This window comes from Pangasianodon hypophthalmus, chromosome 15 (genome assembly GCF_027358585.1).
Source record: "Pangasianodon hypophthalmus isolate fPanHyp1 chromosome 15, fPanHyp1.pri, whole genome shotgun sequence".
NCBI lineage: Eukaryota > Metazoa > Chordata > Actinopteri > Siluriformes > Pangasiidae > Pangasianodon > Pangasianodon hypophthalmus.
The window spans coordinates 23,821,016-23,847,483 of record NC_069724.1 but is presented as its reverse complement, the minus strand read 5'-3'; the positions used below and the strand labels follow the sequence as shown (position 1 = coordinate 23,847,483).

The 26,468-nt window shown below is 38.4% G+C and overlaps 1 protein-coding gene across 4 annotated transcripts in view; it reads left to right on the top strand.

The window, feature by feature from the left end:
• arhgap24 (Rho GTPase activating protein 24) overlaps positions 1–26,468 on the top strand; it is a 103,884-nt gene that overhangs the window by 64,675 nt on the left and 12,741 nt on the right. Inside the window, exon 1 of one of the 4 annotated variants that reach the window (XM_026928740.3) lies at positions 8,056–8,616. The exons of 2 other annotated variants lie outside the window; for them this stretch is intronic. In XM_026928740.3, the coding sequence (XP_026784541.3) occupies positions 8,547–8,616 (70 nt within the window). In that variant the 5' untranslated portion in view covers positions 8,056–8,546. Of the gene's footprint in view, positions 1–8,055; positions 8,617–20,030; positions 20,233–26,468 lie in introns of those variants that run through there. One more of the 4 variants, XM_026928742.3, reaches the window with a different exon arrangement.

Below are 26,468 nucleotides of genomic sequence, written 5' to 3'. Positions count from 1 at the left end.
TGCCATGTGTATAAAGCTTAGGGTCTTTGTTATGCTTATAAAGCGTAATATAGTGTCTTAATCTTAAGATAGTTTGTAATATAGTTATGCTGTTTCTAAGACATGCTTATAATACTATATAAAGATTATAATCATATCCTGGAAATATGCTTATAAAGCTTAATATAGTATCTTTCACTCTCTGACATGTTAATAAAGATGAATGTAGAAGCTTTGTTTCTAAGACATGCTTATAATGCGTCATATGGCATCCTTTGTCTTTTGATCAGCAGTAACGCGGCCGGACTCTCGATTATTGTGTGTGTGTGTGTGTGTGTGTGTGTGTGTCACAAAGAGCCAGTGTGTATGTGAGTTTTTCATGACTGCACACTCCTATAAGGGGAACAGCACCGCTATACATCGCTCTCCAGAGGCCCTGCAGTCTACATCAGATAAGAAGAAGCTTATCACACACACACACACACACACACACACACTCAGAGGTTCATATGTTCTCCATGAGGTCTCAGCTGTCACTAATGGAGTCTCCGTCCACCTGTTTTAATCCCACACCTGAATTTCAAGAAAAAAAAGATTTCTGCTCTACAAATACTAAAGTTTAAGCTAAAGATTAATGCCATTTAATAATTTTTAAATTTTCCTCCACTTCCCGGTTCTGTCTCATGTTGGTCCTGTTACTGGATAAGAATCCTGATTCCTTTCACCTGTTGCTCATTAGCTCTGAGGATTTGCGCTGTTAGTCTTTGCGATTATCGTTTGCATTTCTCCGCCTTATCTACGACGTGTTTGCTTGTATTCTATTACCAAAGTTTCACACGTTTAATGCTTTCTGTTTTTGTGGATTTCGTTTAAACTTGTTACAAATGTGTAAGCAGGAACAAGAAGAAGAGAAGAGGGCTGTAAAATTGAGCTGTAATGTTAGGATTCATATGTGATAAATATTAGCAGTATAATTGGTTCAAATATAAGCAAAGTTTGTTGTTAGTTGTTAGGTCGGAGCCGCTGAGGTGACACGGTGGTTATTTTCTAATAAGGCTTGACCACTAGGGGTGTAACAATGGGATGATTTGGATCAATTTAATTAATTTAATTCAACGATCGAAAATCAATTATTACCAAAAAAGGAGAAATGATTCATATATTTAAAATGATGTGTAAACAAGCTAGCAAGGTGATTTGTCCGTAACTCTTTTAAAATAGTCCTTCTCTACATCATCATCATTCATGAATTAACGCTAGACCTATCCATGATTCTGAAAAAAATGTTGAGCACATATCGATCGGAGGCTACGAATTGTATCATCGTATCAGAATGAGAGATATCATCAAATATTGAATTGTTTTCTTATGGATCGAGATTGTATGATATTGTATTGTATCGTAGCGGAATCAGAGTTATAGTCAATACTGAATAGTTGCCTAATGAATCGAAATCGCATCGTATTGGAGCAGAATCAGTGATGTCATTAAATATCGAATTGGTGCCTTAGGAATTAAAATCATATTGTATAATATTGTAGCATGTTCTAGAAACTATGATTTCTGGACAACACTACATCTCAGTCAATGTCTAATATGATGTTTTGTGTTCATTGACATTTAAGCCATTGTGTGTGTGTGTGTGTGTGTGTGTGTGTGTTCAGTGGTCTCGCTGAAACAGTATGACGTAATACCAAACTCTGCACCATTCCCTAAACCTCCCTCTTGCCAGTCAGCACTTTTCCCATCAGCCCTTTCAGCGCTTCCGTGTCTCTGCGCTGCTCAGCCTGGGGTCATGCAGCCAGCAGCTTTACCTGAGTAAACAACCCCAATCAGGGCAGCAATGCATGATGGGTAAAAACAACAGACTTATCTTTTGATTCCACTGCAAAGCAAGTAGATGTTCATAATCTGCTCTTTAAAGAATGGCTCTTGAAGTCTAAAGAGTTTTCATTTATTAGTTTTCTTACATAAAGATATAGCTTTGAGCAGTATGTGATGAATACAACACTATGTGTCATGCTGTTATAGGAAAATAATCAACAACAGGGTTGTGTGATGGAGTGGAGTTAATGTTAACCACCCTGACGTTCATTATTTACCTAAAACAGCAAGTGTTTTATTCCTCTTATATCACAGCAATTTGACATTGTCCATTTTTTTATTAATTAGAGAATGTCAAACATTTTTTATCCATTTATAGTTATATTTAATGTTGTGGAACATCTGTGAAACACAATAGTTCCTGTTCTCACTTACGTTATAGCAGCTATAAAGTCGTTCCCTCACCAGCCTCTATTTTTTTCTCTCTCTTGGAGTTAATACGTATATGCAATTAAATTTGTATCCAAAGTATCGAGACAAGTGTTACCAAGGAAACAGAAAAAACTCTATCCTGAAGACGGTCCCATGATGCAGAACTTACAGTTGTGGATTATTTTTCTATAACAGCACCACACAGAGGGTTTTATTCCTTCCATGTGGAGAAGCACATATTCACAATACTCAAGAAATGTATCATGATGTTAATGTATCATAATATTGTTATCATATCATATCATATTATATCATATCATATGGATATATGGTGGCTTCTGGGTTAAAATATCGTGACTGTTAGCGAAGAACTCGTTGTCAAACAGCCTGGAAAATTTCTGCGCGTTCCCCTAAATTTTGAAAGGTCTCCTTACGTGGGTTTGGCCTGTAAATAGAAGAATTCACATACAGCGGTTTCTAATGTTAGTATACACGTTCTCTCTCTCTTTCGTTTTCTCTCTCGGCCACTCAGCTGGTACCGAACCTATTTTTAGATGAGTGAAACATTATAAACACAGGATGTTCTTCTGTCACTGGGTGGCTTTGGTGTGTCTCTTGTTTTGGTGTGGTCTTTAAAGTTATTCTTAAACCTTTTGTTGTTAAAAAAGAAAAAAAAAAGTCTTACATTATTTACAGATATTTATGCGGCCAGTTCTCGACCTTTAAATGTCCTAATGACAGTCGGTCATGAGGTGTGGCTTTTGGTTTTTACGCAAACGGCATGGAAACACCATGTAGCATGGTGATTATAACGTTCCCTTAATCCCAACCTCACGTCATGTTCAAAGAGTCATTTGAGAACCAAATGACGTGTGACTCTTCTTGCGATGCTTTCTTGTTCAAATGGTGTTTATTTATTCTTCCTGGCGCAATTAATCAAGTCCTGGTTTTGGCAGTATCGCCTGTGTGGCATTGTGTTGATGTCCCTGGGGGAAAGCACTTTGACTGGCATTGCGTGTGCTGTAACAGGTGTTTGGCTTGTACACTGTGTTAGAGCTGAACTTCCTGTCGGAGGTCCCCGTGTTGTTCTGCGATCACAGCACATGGATTCAGAGCCTGATCCAATTTTATAGGCTTTCATATTTCAAGTAATACTTTTACATAAATTTCCTCTTAACCTGAATGTACACTTGTAGAAAAAAAGGATAAATATGGAACCATAAAAGGTTCTTTGGCTTGTCCCAAGGTTCTACATAGAACCTACAACAAAATCTCGCTTTTCAATTTTAATAATTGCTTTTATCCAATATTTTCAAGTAGAAGCCATTTTGCAAGCAATGACCTTCACTATTCCTAAAAAACACCCTTAAGGCTGCTTTTAGGTTCCCTTAAGACACTCATCCTTTTTTTTTTTATTATTCAGAAAAATCGCTAGCAACAAAACAGCTCACGTGACACTCACACTGTAACCATAACAACGCTGCTACCGGTCCTAGCTACTATCAACTAACTAACTAGCCTAGCTTTCTCTCTAGATTAGATTTATTAAGATCAATAATTCAGATAAAATACAGATTAGTGTAACTCTGGTGATGAGGAGGTGGTTTGTCTTCGCTGTAGCTGTGTAGTCAGAAAATCAAGAGAATTTGTGCTGCTTGAGTGACGTCACATCACTTAGTCACAGTGAACTTTCCAAAAATATAGCCTACACGGTGCTATTTTTAGTTGAAAAATTGTAATATTGAAAAATATTGAAAAAATATTTTTAATTCAACGTCATAAATCTCCTTACTAATATAATATCCACTCAGTGGAAAGAAGAGTCGTTTTGTCCTCCATGTTTGTTTTGTGTTTCTTTTCCAACATGTGAAATTCTGAATAATGTAACTTTTTTTAAAGTTTACAAGCTCCACTGTGACCAAAAAACCTGTATTGGTTTTCTCAAGAATCCTTTCTACCCCCAAGAGTGTCGTAAATCAGCCTAGACTTTTTAGCAATAAGGATAATATAGCTAATGGAGTAACAGTCTCACACAAAATCTTCCATTTTACTTGCTGAAAAAACATTCTGTAGCCCCGTATCTCATTTTTTTATTTAACCAATTTGGTAGAAAAAAAAAAAATAGCCTTGTAGCTCCAGTGCTATACTAATGAAGCAACACCAGACACCATGTTATATGAGGTGTACAAAAAAGTACATCTGTTTTTATTTTATTTAATTTTTTTGGCTCAGAATTGAAGAATTGAGTCAACACAGAAAAAGCTGGCTAATCACATCATGCTAGCACAAACCGAACCTCGGCTAGAGCCCGAGCTCACAGGAGGCGTCTGTATAATCTTTTTTTGCTTTGTATAGTTTACTCAGCAGGCTGCAGCAGGTGGCACACAGACATTTCATTTCATCAATTTCATACACATTGTTCATATGCATCTCATTTTTACAAAACAGAACCTCTTCCTGAGCGTATTAAAAAAACGAGGTCTTCCTTCTCGCTCATGTGCTACAAACCTGAAATAACATCCAGCCTTCCCCACCAGCTTCTCTCCGAGCTGTCAGGGACGATGGTGTGTATGTGATGAGGTCTCCTGATGGCTGGAAATGACCTCAGCGTCCCACAAACTGACAGCAAAGCCGAGAGGTTCGGATCCGTTCCTAATTTAATACGTCACGGACCAAATATAGAGGATTTATTGTCTGATTTATGGCACGCTCAATCACTGGTGTGGGCATCGGGTCAGAAATCTACACCCAGGTGGTGACAGCGCTGTGAAATGAAACACTGTAGCTCTAATTATAGCTTCAGTCAGAATTTGAGCACCGTTTGTTAGAAGAAAAGGGGTGAAAACTATAACCACTAGACATTATTAAGTGACTAATTTATTAAAACATGTCTAGCTTAGTTTAACTAAAGGTATAAAATAGCTTCCTGATGGAACTATTGCATTCTTTATTGATTTATTTGCATTTTGGCAAATGACTAAATGTTTAAAGTGCTACTCACATGAATGCATTTTACAGATACAGTATATTAAACTTCAGCACTGTCTAAGAACATTTTAGATGTGTAACAACACCTATTACATACTCAGGGTGTGCTGCGCTAGCTACTTTACTACTGTGTTTAAGCATGCTAACACACGACTCACATTTACTTTACTAAATATACCTGTTTAGATTATATTAAACCTCTCACACGTCTAAAAGCCCATCTTTACCATGACACTTTATTAGTGTGGATGATAGACAGTGAAATTGGCAGCCCTCGTGCTATGCTAGTTTTCGCTTAGCATAAGGAAAAATGAGCTTACAGCTTATCCTTTTTGGTATTTTGGTAAAATGATGAAAGCGAAGCTCCTAAAATTGGTTTTATATAAATACTCCACATTATTCTCCTATAGGAGTACGGTCAGTGGTTTATTTCCTACAAATGTCATGATCATGCTAGTTCTGGAAGCTGAGAACAGTTTATGCTGTACTTTTAGAGTTACGGCTATGAACTTGGAGCATGAGCGACTGTGAGATATGTTAAATATGGTGTCAGGTTCCTCTCTCAGACTCTTTGGGAGCCTTAATGAGAGGTGGCATCATTCATTTCAAGCTGAATGACTCAGCAGGGCTAAATCAACTCACGTAGCCTTTCAACCCCAACCCAACCCGACCCGACCTGACCCAACCCGACCTGATCTGACCTGAGAGTTTCACTCCGTCTTAGTGAAGGAGACCTTAGTGTACATCAATTTTTATACCAGTGTCTATTTTTTAAACATTTATTTTTAAGAAATTTTCCTGAGCACACATTTAAAAAAAACTGTTGTTTGCGATCATTGATATAGTGAAGTTTTCTGTAAGGAGATGTTTGTGTAACGGTTAAGGAAGGAGTCTCCAGTGTCAGCGCTTTGTAACCGTCAGACATAAAGACGTTACTTTAAGTTTTCAGACATCTTCTGGTCACATGACAAGCTGTGTGTTTTTTTTTTTTTTGTATTATTAACATCAAGAGAGAGAGAAAAAAAGATGATGAAAGTGAGAACAGGAACTACATTGTTTTGTAGACGTTCCACAACATTAAATATAACTATAAAAGGACAAACTGTACAATATGTCGTTAATTTAAAAAAAAAAGTGTAATTGATGGAAAATTGCTGTGGTAAAAGAGGAATAAAACACTTTGGGATGTGCTGTTATAGGAAAATAATCAACTTCAGGGTGGTAACAGTACCTCCGCTTTATCACCTCACCCCATCGTTAATATATTTCCTACATCAGCATGGCACAGAGTGTTTTATTCCTTACCTAAAAGGTAAATGATACTTAAGTACACTCTTCTATGTGTCATGCGTTATCACTGGTCCTGCTTTCTTTTTTTGCATTTCTATTTTATATATCTGCTAAAATTAAACAGCTTCAGCTTTTTTTTAATCCTGTTGTAATCCCGATATTGATGTTACTGTAGCTTTGTCCATGTAAAGCAATAGGAGTCGAGACAGTTATCTTGGTTTAGGCTCCGGTTCAGATTATTCGACTTTGTTCTGCGAGGTCGGCGCTTCAGTATAAGATTCCAGCGCTTGTCTTCTGATTAGCTTATCTCCTAAACAAACTGAGCGAATACAGAGATCTCCACAGAGATCTCCACAGATGTCATGGCAAACGAGCTGGATCTCGGGGTCAGGACTCAGTACAGCTGATTTACAGTGCCAGAACCTACAGGATTTTAAAACAGTAGATGACAGGAATACATGTTAAAGGAAGCAAAATGGAAATCAGATGTACACAATTTCCCTGTAAGCTCACGTGGAGTTGAGCGGCAATGACGTGTTTGGTGTCTGAAGTTTGATTGCTTTGTACTGTATCTGTAGCTAAAACATGAATGAAAGTCAAACCGCATGTGGTTTAGGACAGAGCAGGACTTACTGTCGTCTCTAAACAAAACGTCACGGTTACTCTGGAACGTTATGGTGCAGCCATCTTAGACAACTGGAATCACTTTCTTTGAAATGCTGTTTGGTATCGTTCTACACTACTGAAGCCCTGAACCACGAGGTGTGACAAAATGTTGATATTCTATGCAGTTATTTTAACTTAATATCATGTTTATTGACCTAATAACTCATTAATTTAATGTACCATATTGTTAATTTGACTAAATGTCTCATTATTTCAACCTAATAACTTACTTCAACTTCATATCTTATTATTTTGAAACATTATGTTGTTATTTCAAATTAATATCTCATTTTTTTTGAATGAATAACTTATTTCAATATAATAAAGTATTATTTCAAGATACTATGGTGTTAATTTGAGTGAATATCTCATCATTTAAACTCAACAACTCATTATTTCAGGATATTATGTTGTAGTAATTTGACATAATATCCAGTTATTTTGAAATAACATCTCATTATTTCAAGATATTACTCACTATTTCATCCTAATATCTCATTATTTTGACTTAATAACTTATTCCAAATTAATAATTCATTATTTCAAGATATTATGACATTAATTCAAATTATTATCTCATTATTTCAACTTAATATCTCATTGTTTCATGACATCATTATTCATTAATCTTCTTTGTTTCCACTTATTGATTTGTTATTTCAAGGTATTATATAATTATTTTGACATTATATCCCGTAATTTCTATTTGATAAGTTGTCATTTCAAGCTATTATGTTGTTGACTTAGTATCTCGTTAATTCAGCTTAAACTGGTTATTTTGAGTTATCTCTCTATTGGCCAGTGTTTGGGGCAAGTATACGAAGATGCAGGTATGTATAGTATTTATGGAAGAGATTTTGGGTGAGACAGACTTCCATTAATTGCCAGCTCCATTGTAAAAATGAAGGACACCAATAATAGTATTTGGAGTGACGGGAAAGTTGTGCAAATTTTTTTTGGCTGTGCACCAAAATAGCTCTTGCTACATGGCGTTTTGTAACATGGTGTCTCCAAGGGTCCCGTGTCTTATTGCAAAGCTCAACGGTGACACACGCCATTGTACCGTGTTTCCCACAAATCACAGTTAATGAGGAGGCTGGGTTTTTCTCAGGTATCTGCCTGTCAATCAGCAGTGGGGCCGCTGATCCGTGGGCCGGCCTCCTCGCTCAACAGCGAGCAAAGTGCCTGCTGGGATTCCCTATTGTTCCCTGTGTAAGGCTATTGAGAGGAGTGGGTGTAGCCTTCCCCCTCTCTCTCTCTCTCTTCAGTACATTCTCTCACTCTGGGCCATGTCAGCATGAGCTAAAGCTCCAGGAAAGCCTCATTTTTACTGGAGCTCCTTCCATCCTTCCATCCATCCATCCATCATGGCCGTAGTGCAGCAGCAGGCTCCATTATCTCAGTTTGGACTTGCCGGGTTTCCATCGTCTTCTTCAGGTAACACTTTTTCTTTAAGGATTTGAGAGAAAGAGACAGAGACAGAGAGACAGAGAGAGAGTTGAGTAATGACATCATGTTTAGCAACTCCTTGTGTACTTTTACTTCATTTTGACACATGGATCATCAGGAGCTGATAGACGCAGAACTTTTCTTTTGCCTCAAAGTGAATCTGAATTTTTTACACCAAACTGAGGACATGCGTGCTAACAGATCGATGAATTTATTTGTTTCTCAATCACATCATTTACATAAAAATGAAAAAGATTTCATTTAGACTGACATACATAAGATTTGAGGGGATTTTGTAAGTGGATTTCTGGACACATGACTCTTTAATCTTCAAAAGATTTCAGATTTTATGTTTGTTTTTCCACTGTAATTTCAGAGGCGCTTCTTGACTTCACAGATTTGCAACAAAAACAACACCACAGCAGTGTTGAGAACCAGCAGTAAGGAGTCTGTGCCTGGAACAATGAGGCCGTGTCTCCTTTCTTGGGTTTAATTTATGTCCGTGTTGCATATGTTCAAAACAGTGACTGAGAATTGTAACATATTTAAAAATTAATGGTGAAATGTTATTGATGATATTTGCTTAAAAACAAACTAGCTTGCTAACCAGCTAACCTGCATTATAACAATGAATGTAGATATGTTAATGTTAATGCAGATTGGATTTTGTTTCTTGTTATTTGCAGACAGTCAGTATAAAGATTTAAAAAATGAAGCTCTGTCCCTAGAAACGTTATTAACGTGCATTATTGGTTGAACCTAGCGTAATTCAAAACTGCAAAAAAACCCGAACAAACAAACAAAAATAAAACCACTCGACTTTTTCCAATCGAATGTAAGCCACATCTGTATCTGATTTCACATCTGGTTAATATTCATCCGGTTTTTAGCATTAGCTATTTGCGACAAAAACAAACATCATGATTCTTGGGGCAAATATCTGATCTCAAAAAGTCTGTTGTAGTTTGTTACTGTGACTGTTACAAAGCGCTGACACTGGAGACTCCTTCCATAAATCTTAAACATCTCCTTACAGAAAACTTCACCAGATTGACGATTACAAGCGTTTTTTAATCTGTTTATGTGAAATGATCTGTTACTATAGAAACAATAACGTATTAGAAAGAGCGCATTAATATAAACCGAGAGCTGCAAACTTTTAATCTGGCCAAAATCTGTCTCTTTCACATCTTTGTGCTGATTGTTTTTTGCTATTTAAACCTGATAAACGATGGACACACACACACACACACACACACACGTAAAAGTTTCTTATCATCACTTTCCTTAATGATTATTCCTCAATCAGCTGACTGTAGTATTTTAGCTGAGATTAGCGAGCGCTATTGCGTCTCTACCTCTGTTGATTGAGCGTCTCGGTGCTTGTCAGTTCCTCAGGCATTTACAGCAGAGCTCCTTCAGCAGGGTCCCCAGGCTCCAGCCAGGAAGTAGCATGTGTTTTGGCTATTCCAAACCAACACAATGCTGCCGTCTGCATAATTGGCCGTTTTTCTTCCAGCCTGTGTCTGTTCCTTCCGCAGTATTTCATACCGAAATGTCGTACTGTTGGATCGGACATTTGCTACGTGTTGAGGAAACTGTTGCCTTTGCCAAAAATGTTTTTTTTTTCTTCTCCTTAGAGGCTGACCTTGCATTTCTTTGTGCTAGTTATGTGTTTGGGGGTGTATGGGGCCTGGGAATGTGTCTCTATACATCCAGCACACAGAAGCTCTTTGTCTGGTTCCACCTGGATGAGGCTATAATGTAGTCCTGGTCACTCATTAAAGAGGAGACACAGAGTTCAGAAACCACCTGATCACACACACACACACACACACACACACACACACACACCACGGACACACACAAATCACCCTGAAGCTAATGCACCAAAACAAGAAAATGGAAGGGTAAGGAATCAATGCAGTTTTACTTTCATAGTTTACATTCTGTAGAGAATTCTTGCTGCATTTAAGAGTTTCTGGAGCAGAAGTAACTACGAATTACAAGCCAAGTTACGCTCCAACAAGTCTGAGTGAAGACATCAGTCAACCCCTGATTTACCAGTTAGCTAGCTGTAATTCAGCCCACAAGAGATGCAACCGAATATGAATGCGTTATTCAGAATGAACAGATAATGTTTTCTAAACAAATACAAATACAGATAAGAAATAGGAGGAGCACTATTTTTTGGAAGCTTGCCAGAAAGGAGGGAGAGTAGAGATGTGCATCGGGACTGGGATCCTGCAGGACGCAACAAAAAAGTCACTCAAAGACCAAGTATATTAATATCAGCATGAATGTGTAGCGATGCGTGATGTATTTACCATATTCATCCTTAGTAACTGCCTGGTCAGGCTCATGCTGGTTTAGATTTGGCTACTAGTTTGTTATTATTCTGTGCACTAAATTTGTTCCAAAATAGTGTGAGTGGGTACAAACTAAAATAATAACTGCGTGAGTGAGATAAAAAAAAAACAGTCTCACACACATCTCTACTTGAGACCAATTATGAACTGGAATGATGTTGCTGAGGTTGAGGAACTGTCAGAGCCCGAATTCACACATCATTTAAACATCTGTTTTTATTCGCAGTGTTTCCTCAGAGCAACAGCTGGGGTTAGAGTTCAGTTCACATTCACATTCACTCCACCTACACTCAGACTCGCAAATGCTTAAATTAGAAGGTTGGGTTCAGGAAGCTATAAGCTACAATTTCCTCATCCATTACCAGAAACATTCTGTACCCACAATGTTTGAATTAGTTTATTCAGATTCATTAGAACTTAAAACTCTTGTGACTGCTGTGATTTTATGCACTAGCGGAGTTGTTCCTATGCCTGTTCCTATTTGTTTGCGGTTTATGGTAGCATAGTAATTACTGTTAACTCAGTACTTACATAACATTCAGAATCCCATAGCAAAACATAATGAGATGTGCTTTTAAAGGGAAATAATCAACTTCCATTTAATTTTTGATTATTTTCCTTTAATAGCATGTTATGAAGTTTTTTTTATACCACAGCAATTTGTCAACAATTCATTTTTATTTATTAAATAATGACATCATACTTTTTGTCCACTTTTTATCATAGTTACATTTAATGTTGCAGAATGTCTGTGAAAAGAGTTAGTTCCTGTTCTCACTTACGTTATAGCAGCTATAAAGAGTCATTAACTCACCAGCCTCCCTTTTTTTTTTTCTCTCCCTTGAAATTAATAAGAGAAAAAAACCTGCAGCTTGTGATGTTACTGAGAAACCGGAAAACACCTCTGTCCGGAAAACGTATGGTGGAAAACGTAATGTTACAGTTTTATATCTGACTGTTACTAAGCACTGACAGTGGAGACTCCTTCTATAAACATTAAATCAACATCTCGTGACCACATTAACAATTATAAGTTTTGCTTTTTTTGGTTACGTAAAGAGTCTTCTATTCAAGTCCCTGTAAATTAGTTGCTACTGTAGAAAAGGATAACGTATTACAATGAGCACATTAATATAAACCTGTGATTTGCCACCTTTAAGGAACTACTGTCAGGTTCGCGAATTAAACAGCGCTGTGTTATAGTGGAAATAATTATTTTTCCACTAGTCATGTTGCAGAATCAGGAAAAGGACGTATCCAGGAAAAATGACAGAAAGCGCTGGATCACAGTTTAGTCATCATTTTGTCGTTTTCAGCTCTCTGTGAGCTTTGCCTTTTTTTTGGAGTTTTGTAGGCGTGGCTAAATGTAAATCAGCTCTGCCGTGAATATGCTCGGTAATTTATGGATGATTGATATTTAACAGTTTATCAACATACAACTATAAAGAAAATTATTGAAACTTTTGGAAACGTGGCCCGAAACTTTTAGCTCGGTTTGGCCGAAAAAAAAAGCTTACACACAAATTTCCTAAATGATTGATAAATGAAGCTTCAGAATTGCGCTCTGTTTAAACCCTGCTGATTCAGTGGTCTGTGGGAGCTGTAGATTAGAGCCACAGGTTAATGTGGTGTGTGTAGACGACGCAGGAGCAGGTGCCTGTGCGAATGTGGCATAATGGCAGCAGCAGGTGGACAAAGTCCATTCCCTCCTGCTCTATGCATTTCAGGCATACACCGAGACAAATCCATTGAGTCACGGCTGTCATCTTAATGACGGGCATCTGCGCTGATGGAGAGGCTGTATAGTGTGGCACAGCATGGCACGTTGATGTCCAGCACTGGTTTGGCTGACTGTCTTGCGTCGGGACACGATATATTGGACGAGATTTCTTCTTTGTCCCACTCTCCCCCACCTTCTTGGCTCCACTTCTCAGATTTTCCATCATCTCTTGCAGCCCGTATTTGCACATCTGTCCTCTGACAGAGATGTATTTACCCATCACAGCGTCCACCCAGGCAGCTCGGGCTGACAGACGAGCTCGTGATTGGATTCAGTGACGGGGGAAGTGGGCTGTGTTATCTGAGCAGCACAGGGAAAACTGGAGGGATGGATGGAGGACACAGCAGGAGGCAAACAGAGCAGTTATTAGCTGATGGTGACCTCCAGGACGAACCTTTATCCACTTCAGGCCTCCTGCCGGGCTTCAGACGAGCACATTCACCTTTCCCGCCTGGGAGCTCGCCAGCAGAACAGCCGTCTTTTTACAGCCTCGACTTGTGAAAACCATTCATATAAAGCACATTTCGTTGATTCAAGCTGTGCCAAATCTAAATTGTGAGTTTTCTGGGAAAATTTGCATGTCATGCCTTTATTAAAGAGTTCTCTTACAGTGGAACAAGGTAGTTTAAATGCAAATGCAACCCTTTCCTCAATGTAACAGTGAATTGCTCTATATCCTTAGGCAGGTTTTCTTTCAAGGGATTTTTTTTTCAGTATAATCAGTGCAAAACACAATAACACAATGATGTGCCGTTCTTACAAATAGCAACCCAACCTTAGTTCTGTCCATATGTAAAATATGTCAAACTGTCTGACAGGAAAGATCTCATGTGATAGGATTGTCTTCTGACAGTTGTTTGTGAAAAATGGGACAAAAAGACTGAAATGGACATGAGAACCTTTCGGGTTTGATTCTTTGATGCCTACTTTGATTTTTTTTAATTCACAGTTTGATTCTTTGATTCCTAATTTGAATCCTAGTTTGATTCGTTGATTCCTAGGTTCATTCTTTGATTCCTAGTTTGATTCTTTGATTCATAATTTGATTCCTAGTTTGATTCTTTGACTCATGATTTGATTTCAAGCTTGATTCTTTGATTCCTAGTTTGATTAATAGTTTGATTTTTTTTTAATTCTAGTTTGATTCTTTGACACTGGAGATTCCTTCCATAAAAATGTTAAATAAAAGTCTCCTTACAGAACACTTCATCATATCAACAAGTACACACATTTTTTAATTTTTTAAAGATTTGCAGCTGCACTATTGTCAGCACTACTGTTATAGAAAATGAATCAACACCTTCTGACCAATCAGAATCCAGAATTCAACACCACTGGGATGTAATAGGCCAGTTTTTTATTTAAAGTCCGTGTTTTCAGGTTGTTTTGAAAGCTCTCATGTTCCGCTAATCCTTGCAACTGATAAGTGAGAGTACACAATTACATGAATACAAGGCCACTCTTTTTTCCTTCTCTCATTTTTTAATCCTGGAAGTGGTCCTAACATGCTACTTCTGCATTTTAAAACACAGCTCTTTTGGACAGCTTGCGGCTAGCCAATCCATCACTCTGGAACAATTTAATTATCCGATGAACATTAATCACGATTCTTTGCTCATTTGTCATATTATTTTGTCTCTGGAGCAGTGGTTTTAGGGTGAGAGTGGTGTAATACAGTAAACCTCTGGAGGTTCTGCTGTTAATGCAGTTAGAGAGCGTGTTATTCTGCATGTTATGATGTTTTTGAGGAAACGTTTTCACTTCCTCATGAAAGCAGCTACAACCAATTTGCTCTTGTGGTTTATGATCGGTATCAGAGACACATCCTTCTCCGCTGAAGACAGTAGTCGTGTTGGACGTGTCGGACATGAATCAGGTTTATTTATGTGGTTTAACTGAGGCAGGGCTGGTTCATTTAGCAAGACCTCCCGCTGTGACAGGAGTCGTATATCTGCATCACAACGATCTACATGTATTCCGCTAATGTTATTGCCTGTCTGAACTTCCTGTAACATCTAAAACACAGAGGTCCTTCACCTTTTAGCACTCGCACCACACAACATGGACCACAAAAACCAGCTCCAGTCTGACCTGACCGTTAAACACATAAATTACAGCTGTAACGAGAAGTGAAGCTGGAACTCTGGTGGCCTGTGAGGAAAAACTTCCAGTGTAGCTCAAACCCAAAAGTCTCAGCCTCAGGACACATGATCCAGGACTCCTGGTGCTCTAGGTGCATGTTTACCTCAGAGATCTTTTCAGAAGCTCAGCGACCATGTCAGGAACACATGAACTTTTTTCAGGAACTCATAAACGTTTTAGCAACATTTTCATTTATCCAGGAACATCAGAAAATTCATGGACAATTAGGAACACAGTAATCCTTTCAGAAACTGGGGACATTTCCATCAAACCATAAACTTTTTTCAGGAACCAGGAACTTTTTTAGCAGCACTTTTTATTTACTTGCCTTTTCAGAAAACCAAGGACCTTTTCATCAACTTTTTCAGAAACTGGGGAACTTTTCAGGAACCCAAAGACTTTTCTTCTGGAATCAGGAACCCACAAACTGTTTTGTAGATATTTTGGAAACTTTTCAGCCATCATGGAACTTCTGATGAATCCAGGGACATTTTTCGGGAACTTAGGAACCTTTTCAGGAACCTAGGGGCTTTTTTTTTTTTTTTTTTTTTTAGAAATGTCCGGATATTTTCAGGAATCCACAGACTGTTTTTCAGGAACACGGGAACTTTTTTAGAAACTGGGGAACTTTTCCCGGCCCCCAATCTCTTTGGAACTCTGGAGCCCAAAAACATTATAAAGAACTTAGGAACCTTTTCATGAACCCAGAAACTTCTACAGAAACTGATTAACCTTTTCAGGAACCCAGGCACCTTTTTTTTCAGAAACTGGGGAACTTTTGTAGGAATCAAGGGAATTTTGCTGAAATCTTTTCAGGAACCAGGAACTTGATATTTATTTGTTTATTTATTTTAGAAATACAGATACTTTTTGGGAACTTCTTTGGGGAACTCAGGAACCCAGAAACTTTTTTTTTCAGGAGTTCAATTAAAAAAAAGAAGGAATTTCAGGAATTTCTTCACAAACTGATGAACCCAAGGACATTAGGAAGGAACTTAGGAACCTTTTCAGGGACTCCGTGACATTGTTTTCCAGACATTCTTGAACTTTTCCTGGAATCAAAGAACTTCTTTACAAACTGATGAACCTAAAGGCTATGGAACTTGGAGCCTAGAAATGTTTCTTAGCAAGCCAGGAACCCAGGAACCATTTTAGACACTTTAGAAACACATGGGTTTATTAAGGAAGCCAGAGAATTAGAAGAAGCGGGAAGTCAGAAAATAGGCTGCTGTTTTTGATGTCCAATATTAGAACATGAATAATGGTCATTTCGGTCAGCTGGTGCTCAGTGGAGAGAAAAAGTGAGGTTTTTTTGTTTGTAAAAACCCAGAAACTAGAACTAAATGTGTATTGTAAAAACTATTCCTTCACCATGTTAGCTGCAGTGATAACACCAATATCAGCAAATTCTTTTTTTTTTCCAATTTAAAGCCTCTAAATGGTTGTTTCTGCTCCAAACACAAGGCAGAAGATGAGCAGTAATCAGCAGAGTCTGGGTCTGACAACGTAAAACTGCAAAAACCCTCAGCTTCTACAAAACAGAAACTGAAACAGCAGGGGTTTTATTAATTTTAGATTTTATACTCTTGATGTTTGTATAAAGGGCTTTAGCACAGGTGGCTGTGCAAAATATAATATAACTTAGCATGAAAAAAGGTCTGTGTGGCTAATATAGCTATCTAAAAGACAATGGATATTGCTAGCTGGCTAACTGGTTAACTGTATTAATTAAAACAAGTGCTAGCAAGGTGACTAAAGGGTCAATAGGTCATATTGACAGTGACGAAAAGCAAAAGCAAACTAGCGCTAGACAGACAGAGTAGCATCCTAACAGTGCAATCCATCACATGCTTAGAAATGAGTTAATCTTTTTAATTTCAGAAATGTATAAAAGCATTGCTACTCGCTTGCTACTTGCTAACTACCAAGTCTAGCTTAGATTTGGTGAGTTCATGCTAATGTTGCTTTGATAGCTAGCTAGCTAAACAGACTACAGCTGTAGGGTTTGTCTCACAAATGTTTCATGAACGTTCCACAACATTAAATTTAACTATGAAGGGATAAAAATGTATGACATGTCATTCTTTAATATATAAAAATTGTAATTGTTGGCAAATTTCTGTGGTATAAGAAGAATAAAACATGATGTTAAAGGAAACTAATAAACGTCATGGTGGTAAACGTTAATTAAAAGCCGATTATCGAATGACTGATGTGTAAAAAGTGGAGTTTTCCTCACGTCACATTTCTTAAGCGCATGATCTGATTATTTTCCTAACCGTGATTGATGATTTGCTGATTATTGATTATTTTTGTATTATTATATAAATACGTTATATTTCCTAAAAACTTAATAGAAACTACTGTTTTTATTAGGACGAATAACTAAGGAGTAAGGAGTGCAGTCATGCGTACATTACTATGTAAAGAAGTTGAAACTCTCTTTCTTACTGATTCTCTGTCGAATTTGTGTGGAGGAAGGGGAGGAGAAGGAGGTAGGAAACCAAACACACGTCTCATATCCGGAATTTTGAGCAGGACGCAGAGTGCAATAAACAGGAAAATGCAAAGGAAATAAGACCGCTGTGTGTTTTTTGTCCCAGTAGCTGCAGAATTATTTGAATAAGAAAGAGAGAGAGAGAGAGAGAGAGAGAATGTGCAGTGAGGCTTTTAAGATTGTACTCCCGCAGGAGTCAAAATAACTTTCGCATAACAATTCATCCTCACAAAGAAAGGCTACGGTTTGAGCAGGGCTATGAATAGGATCTATATTTTACTGAAGTTTTCACTGTTAATTATATCACTCATTATTTCCTTTATTAAATTTACATTTTTACAATTTGTTCTCGTTCAACTTGCTTATCCAAAACGAAAATTATATTCTAGGGAAAAGTACGGCAATTAATAAAAAAGTGTTATTATAAACAAAAATATGTATAATAGCCAGTAAAAATATCTGAACTATAGTCAAATTCAACTAATATTTCTCTTTGATAGACTGTTTTTAAACAAATGTAAGATTATTAAGCCTATTTCTAAATATTTTTTACTCATTTTAAGCTTTAAATTGTCTTATTCTTATCTAACTGGCAGACAATTTTACTTTGCCTTTACTCAAGATATCTTCACTTATCACTTAACTGGGAAGTGGGAAGTCGGAACTTACGTCATTTTCCACCTCCATGCGTTCGAGCTACAAAGTGGGGAAAAAATGGACGCGTCCATGTTTGTCTTTTGTTAGCAACTAGCTAGCCAGCTAACTGTCATGATTGATGTACATTTTCCTCCTCAAATCAGTGAACTGTAGAGTCAGTGTTACAGATTTAACAAGAGAATATGTCTGTAAGTTGATGATCTAAAGCGAACACGTGTATAAACAGGATAAATCATTTAAAGTTAAGAGGTGCTGCTGTGTTTACTGCTGATGCTGTGAGCGGCCATTTTGATTTGCAGTCACTTGCTGAACTCGAAGATGAGGGGAGTTTATGAGTAGGACTTCTAAATCGAGAATTCTTTAGTTTTTCGTAGTTGGGAATTCGGCATTCTGAGTGTTAGGGGAACGCAGCGTAAGGGCGGACCTTAAGTGTTTCTCCTGAGCTGCTCTGAGGTCAGCTGAGAACCGATCCTCACAAGATGTCACTGTTTCCGTATTGAATGTGGCGAGAGGAGATAGATTACAGAAAGTAGCGTGGTCCAGATTTCAGTGTCCTCATACCTACTAACAGCCATGGAGGCATCTTCAACAACATCATTAGCGCTAAAGCTAAAATAACTCCAACATGGAGGACAAACTCAGGCTTTGTTCATCAAGCGACTACTTAAAGACGCCATTCAGGATGTTGACATGTGTTTGTGTGTGTGTGTGTGTGTGTGTGTGTGTCTGAGTCAGTGATTTCTGGCATTGCTGGCTCACACACACACACACACACACATACACAGAATGTGAGATGATTTTTCCGATACAGCAGCTGCTGATAATTAATCCAGAGCAGATTGTTAGCTGCGTTACTCATCGAGCCGTTGGTGATGAGCGAGACGGAGGAGTGGGGGAAGAACAGCAGCTCAGTTGTTCTGGATTTTCCGCAGGAAGACGAGTGCGGACAGCTACATGTGCACAACAGGACGAGCAGGGAATGCCGGACATATGAGTGGTCAACGAGTGAGACGCGTGTGTTAGTGTGTGTGTGTGTGTGTGTGTGAGTGTGTCAATGGCCTAATGTCATAATGTCATATCATAATGGGCACATTAACACATGCACCAAATCCCAAATGTCTCTCTACCTGGTGTCTTAAATTGTTTATACTACAGTCGAATGCTGTTGAATCCTGGATTCTGATTGGTCGGAAAGCCGTCAGGTGTTGATTAATTGTCTATAACAGCAGCTCTGGCAGTAGTGCAGCTGTAAATCACAGGTTTATATTAATGCTCTGGTTCTGATACTTTATCGTTTCTTTAGTAACAGCTCATTCACAGGGACTTGTGAAGCGGACGTTCCACTGATAATAAACAGATTTTTACAGATTGCAGGTATGGTGAAGTTTTCTTACAGTAAGGAGATGTTTATTTAACATTTATGGAAGGAGTCTCCAGTGTCAGCGCTTTGTAACAGTCAGAGGTAAAGCTGTAACTCGACGACTTCGGTAACATGACAAGCTTTTGTTTGTCTTACTAACTTCAAGAGAGAGAAAAAGTGAGGCTGGTTAGGAAGCGACTGTTTATAGCTGCTATAAGGCAAGTGAGAACAGGAACTAACTTATTCTGTGGAGGTTCTACGACATTAAATGTAACTGTAAAAGGATAAAAAGTGTCATTCTTTATTAAATTTAAAAAAAATGTGATCGTGGGCAAATCGCTGTGGTATAAGAGGAATAAAACACTTCAGGGCGTGCTGTTATAGGAAAATAATCAACGTTAGGGATGCAACAGTGATTCCGCTTCACCACATCATAACGTCGTTGATTATTTTCCTCTAACAGCAGCTTATGCATTCTCCATGATACAGAAAGCACGCGCAACACAAGTCACATCCGTTCCAAGCTCCGGGGCGGTCTCGCGCTCTTGACAGTGTATACACACACACACACACACACACACACACACACACACACACACACAGAGAGAGAGAGAGAGAGAGAGAGAGAGGGCGGGACGGTGGAGCTCTAGCTCGCGGAGCTACAGCAGGAGCGGGTTTCCGTTACTCTTCTCGAGTTTTCACGCTTTTTTGGGGTTCCTGCTTGCTCCCGGTGCGCGCGCCCCGTCTGGCGGCCGTGTCTCACGTGACGGCGGCGCTTGGATCCCCAGCAGAAGCGTCGGTAAGTGCGCGCGGTGCTCTCCGTTGACGCCAAAACCGGTATCACGGGGCCTTGTTCCTCCAAGTGCACGAGACTGTTGTTGGATTTGATATGATATCTTAACACTCAGAGTGAGTAATTATTAATGACTGATACCTTAATGCCTTAATTAATTACTCCAACTGCTGAAAGTGGGGGAGTTTGGACGCTCGTGCGCAGTATAATATAAGCGGTAAAGGGGTCGCGCGGCAGCCGGTTTGCCGTTTACCGAATGTAACCTATCAGGAATGCGCGCGCTTGTCTGTGTGTGTGTGTGTGTGTGTGTGTGTGTGTGTGTGCGTGTGCGTGTGTGAGCTCAAGTATTGTTTACATAGCATGGTAAGAAGAATGTGTGTGTGTGTGTGTGTGTGTGTATGTGTGTGTGTTTGGGGGGCTTTATCTTCTATCATAAATTCTTTTTACAGCAAACATTCAGGAATCTGAAGGAAAGCAGTCACGCTGAACGGAGCGCGAGCTTGTTTCTGATGGGTATCTCACCCTGTTGACTGGAAGCAGGGCAGGTGTGTGTGTGTGTGTGTGTTGGGGGTGTGTGGGTTAGGCAAAATGTAGTGATAGGGTGTGTAGCCTGTGTGTTTGCATGGGTTTGCATCTCTGCAACAGTGTATATGTGTGAAGATTTTGGCAAAAACATCTCAAATCATGACGCAGGATATTTTCAGGATAAACAATAAACAATCCACAGGAAATAAAGCTACAGAGCAGCTACATGTATCTTAAATAGCCTCCAGGTCCTCTAACTGCATGGGTCTCACCGTGGGGTCTGTGAAGCTCAAAGAGTTGCTAGAAGTCTCCAGATGACGTCATAGGCTAATTACCATATTCAGTGATTCAGCATGATCATTTGCATATCGATATCAGAAGGTGTTACAATATGATTTGTTTTATCAGAATATGATTGGTCATTAGGAACAATAGTGATCAGTGATTGGTTATTGGGAGTAATGGTGATCAGTGATTGGTTGTTGGAAATGATGGTGATCAGTGATTGGTTGTTGGAAATGATGATCAGTGATTGGTTGTTGGAAACGATGGTGATCAGTGATTGGTTGTTGGAAACGATGGTGATCAGTGATTGGTTGTTGGAAATGATGGTGATCAGTGATTGGTTGTTGGAAACGATGTTGAACAGTGATTGGTTGTTGGGAGTAATGGTGATAAGTGATTGGTTGTTGGAAACGATGGTGATCAGTGATTGGTTGTTGGGAGTAATGGTGATCAGTGATTGGTTGTTGGGAGTAATGGTGATCAGTGATTGGTTGTTGGGAATGATGGTGATTGGTTGTTGGGAATGATGGTGATCAGTGATTGATTGTTGGGAATGATGGTGATTGGTTGTTGGGAATTATGGTGATCAGTGATTGGTTGTTGGAAATGATGGTGATCAGTGATTGGTTGTTGGAAACGATGGTGATCAGTGATTGGTTGTTGGAAATGATGGTGATTGGTTGTGGGGAATGATGGTGATCAGTGATTGGTTGTTGGGAATGTTGGTGATTGGTTGTTGGGAATGATGGTGATCAGTGATTGGTTGTTGGAAACGATGGTGATTGGTTGTGGGGAATTATGGTGATCAGTGATTGGTTGTGGGGAATTATGGTGATCAGTGATTGGTTGTGGGGAATGATGGTGATCAGTGATTGGTTGTTGGAAACGATGGTGATCAGTGATTTCTCACTGGCTTCACACACTGGTGGTGAGTTGAGTGAAGCTGCTCTCAGCTCGTATAAACAGGAGCTGTGGTGTGAGCTGGAGAACTGCATCGAGTGCAGGACAGTCACTAACATCTGTTTAAAAAGTCACTAGATTTATCACGAGGCTCACATTTTATAAATACACAGTGTATATAAAAAATATCAACAGAAATCTAATTATAATTCTAATAAAAAAAGTGTTATTTTTATTAAAGTACAGAGATAATAGAAATTATTATTGCATACAGTTAAGTAATGTGCTTAATTTTTTCAGAGGTTTGTTAAATCTGTACTCTGTCTAAATCTGTTTTTTCCCTAACTGCAGAAAGAACCCTGTAACGTCTCTAACTAAAGGTATAAAAGGCGTAGCAATGACGGTACCATGAAGGTAGTCTGGGGCAAAGTGGGGACCCGGCGTTCCCCTGAAATCTGAAATAGGCCCATTTGATTACAATACGATGGTTAAAACTGTGAGTAAAAGGTACCGATTTGTGTACAAACGGCTTCAGTATTATTTTATCTAATGCCTACAAACAGTAAATGATTTAATAAGAGCTGCGATGAAAAATTACGCAATCGACATGTTGACATTATGCTGACTTATTTCCCATCTCTGCTTTAATGGATACATTTTAATTAGATAATATAATTGCAAGTCTTCTTTTATCAGAAATGTCATTACTCTCTCTCTCTCTCTCTCTCTCTCTCTCTCTCTCTCCCTCTCTCCACTAGCTTCTCACCCCACCATTATCATTACCATGCATTATTCTGACAGATGGGGTTTAATAGGTTGCTGTTGCACTGTTTGGTGTTCAGGCTGTCTGTTCTGTCACTGATAACAGTTGTAATGATTGTGGATTGGGGTCAAGGCCAAAACTTTAAGCGCTGGTGCTTACACGACATTACGCCTTGTTATTACAGTCATAAATACTGTATATTGGGGCTGCATCTAAAGAATGTATGTTTAATCGATTAATCAGCCCACTGTGAGGTCACTCTAAAGTAATATGCTGTCATATTTTTTCCTTTTGGCTGTACTGCACGACCTAGCGCTGCATCATCTGCTTTGTGTATTTCCCTGATTTCAGATATGTGATGTTGAGAGGAAGTGAAAATGTTGTCAAGTTAACTAATCCATAACAAGATTCTTTACCAAATATTTTTTATTATCCATGTTATTGATAATATTGATTAGTTGTTGCAGCTGTATAATACATTTAGCTGAAAGCTGGTGCTGTTAAAACATGTGGAAACAGGTACTAACATGTTTCATGGACACAACAGTAAATGTAACAATAAATGGATAAAAAAGATGAACTTTAAGTTTTCTGACATAGGAAAGACTTCAGGAGAGAAAAGGGTACGCTTTACAGCTTCCCGTTAACAAGACAAGCTGCATCTTTAGTGACTGTTTGTAGCTGCTATAACGTAAGTGAGAACAGGAGCGAACTCGATTCAGGGATGTTCCATATCATTAACTGTAACTATAAATGGATAAAAAGTATGATGCGTCATTCGTTTTATAAATACAATCATTGGCAATTTGCTGTCGCATCAGAGGAATAAAACACTTCAGGAAGTGCTGCGTCTCAGTTGTTAGCAATTTGAGACCCACATTTATAGAAATCAAGCTTCACAATTTCCTCCTAACATCGCTTGGAAAGCGTTTCATTTTGGTACTAAAGGGTTAATGAGGAAAACAGAGGCCGAGGTTTTTCAAGCTCATTATGAGAGCCAGAGCAGATCAATGTGTTTGAAAGAGGCGGGGCAGTAAGAGCCGAGTCAATAGGTGCTTCAGGGCAGCGTGTTGGAGTGGCGTCTCTGAAGCTGGATTAGAGAGATCACAAAAGCAAAGCGGCCAGGGCTTAGTGGTGAGAGAAGAAGCCTCGAGAGAAGTGGGGAAAAAAAATCAAAAAGGATCATGAATGTTGCTGGAGGTTTTTTTTCAGGATTTACTGTACCTTCATATATCCTTCCTGTAACTGTACAAGCAGCGTCATATAATAATAATAATTATAATAATAATAATAATAATAATAATAATGCCTTCTTGGTTGTTCTTGTGTCTCAGGAGTTCAGGTTCTTGATCCTACCTAAATCTGTGACATGCATTGTTTGGTGTCTCGCCAGTAAGATCTTTACAAGACTTAAAAAATTGTACAATTCATGTGAACTTGTTAAAAATGAACAATGCAGTTATTGAATATTTACTTGTTTGGTATAAGTAGTGTTTAATACAGATGTTGGTTCTGGGGTTTGTTGAGCTAGCTAGCAGCTAGCTAGCCTCCTGCGGGAACTTTAGGTTAACATCCATATCATTTATGATTTTTGACCCCTTGCTACGATGACATAGCACACCCCTGAAAACGCTCTGTTTTTTTAGCTAAATTAGTGTTAAATGGTGTCTTTGTTCGATAATAAAAATGGAGGAGCTGCTAGTTATTACGTAGCATCACACCAGACCTTTGCCTCGCTGTTCTCTTACTGTTGTTTGGCTTGTCCATGAGCATACACTCGACTAACCTGACCAAAGACATGATTGTATTGTGTGCTACTTAGCAAATATTTGACTTATTTTAGCTTAACAATGCTTTCAAATCTGATTTAAAAATAAGGCTAGAAGTGGACAATGCACATTTGGCATAAATACTGAAGTTTGTTGGTTTTTGCTAGCACTAACCTCCCGTGGTAACTTAGCTAGCTAGTTATGTAGTTGCTAGTTGAAAGTTAAGAGGCAAGTACGCAGCTGTTCTCGTGTCCTTGTGAGTTTATTCCTGTAAGTTAACTGGGAAAGAAGTTTCTTTACAAGAACACATCACTGATTATTACACTGTGACCAACGGCTAAGCTGTAAGACAGTCTGTCACTGACACACACTCTCTGTCTGTGTAGATGATGAGCAACTATAACACTTATTATTGTATGTGTATGTGTATGAGCAGAAATTATTTTAATTTCATCTCTGATTCATAGCCCACTGATGGAGAGCGAGCGCTGTGTGTGATGTTTAAAATACCGTCTAGACGTCTGGTCTTTTTGACAACCTCCAACCGAACCTTCAGACACTTTTAAAAACTCGCCTGTCCATTTGCGCTGATTCATAAAATAACATCTCTGTGGAAAGAAATCAACTTTCCTGCTGTGGCTTTGAAAAGGAAATTACATCATGCTCGGCAAGTTATCTAACAAACTTCTGTTGGGTAAATAACGTCCTGAAAGGATGTGAGGATAGAATATTGATACTGTGATGTCTGAGTATACTTTTCTCAGATATCATGGATATCATTAGATTATGTTGTTTTTAATAATTACAAACAAACTGAATGGTAGTAGCTAGTGTGTGTATGTGTGTGTGTGTAAAATGAACAAATACTTTTTATTGATTTTTATATTTTTTCTCCATTTCACTGTTTTTGTAGACACTTTTGTATATATATATATATATTATGTATACACACATATACACACATACAGAATATATATACATTTTGTGTATTGGAAAAATGTCTTCAAGTATCGAGATATAATATTTTTGTCATCTGAAAGACAGATTGTTCTTCCAAAAATTTGATTCAGTTCAATCACTGCACAATAAATCAACAAGATTTTAATAACAAAAAAAAAAAAAAACCAAACAAAAAAACCTTTTTTGCCATTGCTGTATAAAGTACAATATTGTTTAATCACAGCAAAATTTTGAAGTGTAATAAATCAAAATCATGATGATTGTGTTTTATGGACGAGTTAAAGGTCGGGGTGAAATCTCTGGAGTCTGAATATTTTAATGTGTTCTGTGGACTGTTTGATATGTTAATGTTGTGCTGGATATCCTAAATGTCATATTAACATTTGACTCCTGCTCTTCAAGCCGCATTATTCAGATCTTTCTGAATTCATATCACCTTCTATAAAATGAGCCAGTGGACGTTCTTAAAATTTTTATAAGGTGGTAAGAAAAAAATGATATCACGATACTTAAAAACCTTTTCATGATCATAAACTAAATAATGTGCAAAGCAGTGAAAACATTAAGAAAACATCCTATCAATCATTTTTATTTATCAGCTACAGAAATAATTTATAAGAAGGAAAATGATCCAAACGATCCAACTTAACGTCCAGTGAGTGAGTAGTGATGTAGTCAGCGTTATAAAAATACACTAAATCCTACGCCTCTGCCACCACACGACCACGGCTGAGCAGATATAGTTTTCAGCACAGGTAGTGTGTGTGTGTGTGTGTGTGTGTGTGTGTGTGTGTGTGTGTGTGTGTGTGTCTGGTGGTTAGCTGTGTGTATTTTGGCCCTTAATCCTGCATGGCACACACCCATCAGAGTCGATCAGGTGTAGACAGAGACGAGCAAGTTGTCTGAACCCACTTCCTCTCCCTCCAGCGGCTTGAGAATGTAAATTACACACGAGTCTGGGCCTAATAACACACTCCGAGCTCCGGAGCAAGACTTTACAGACCAAAAGGTGCTTATTAGCATCCACCTGTAATTACTGG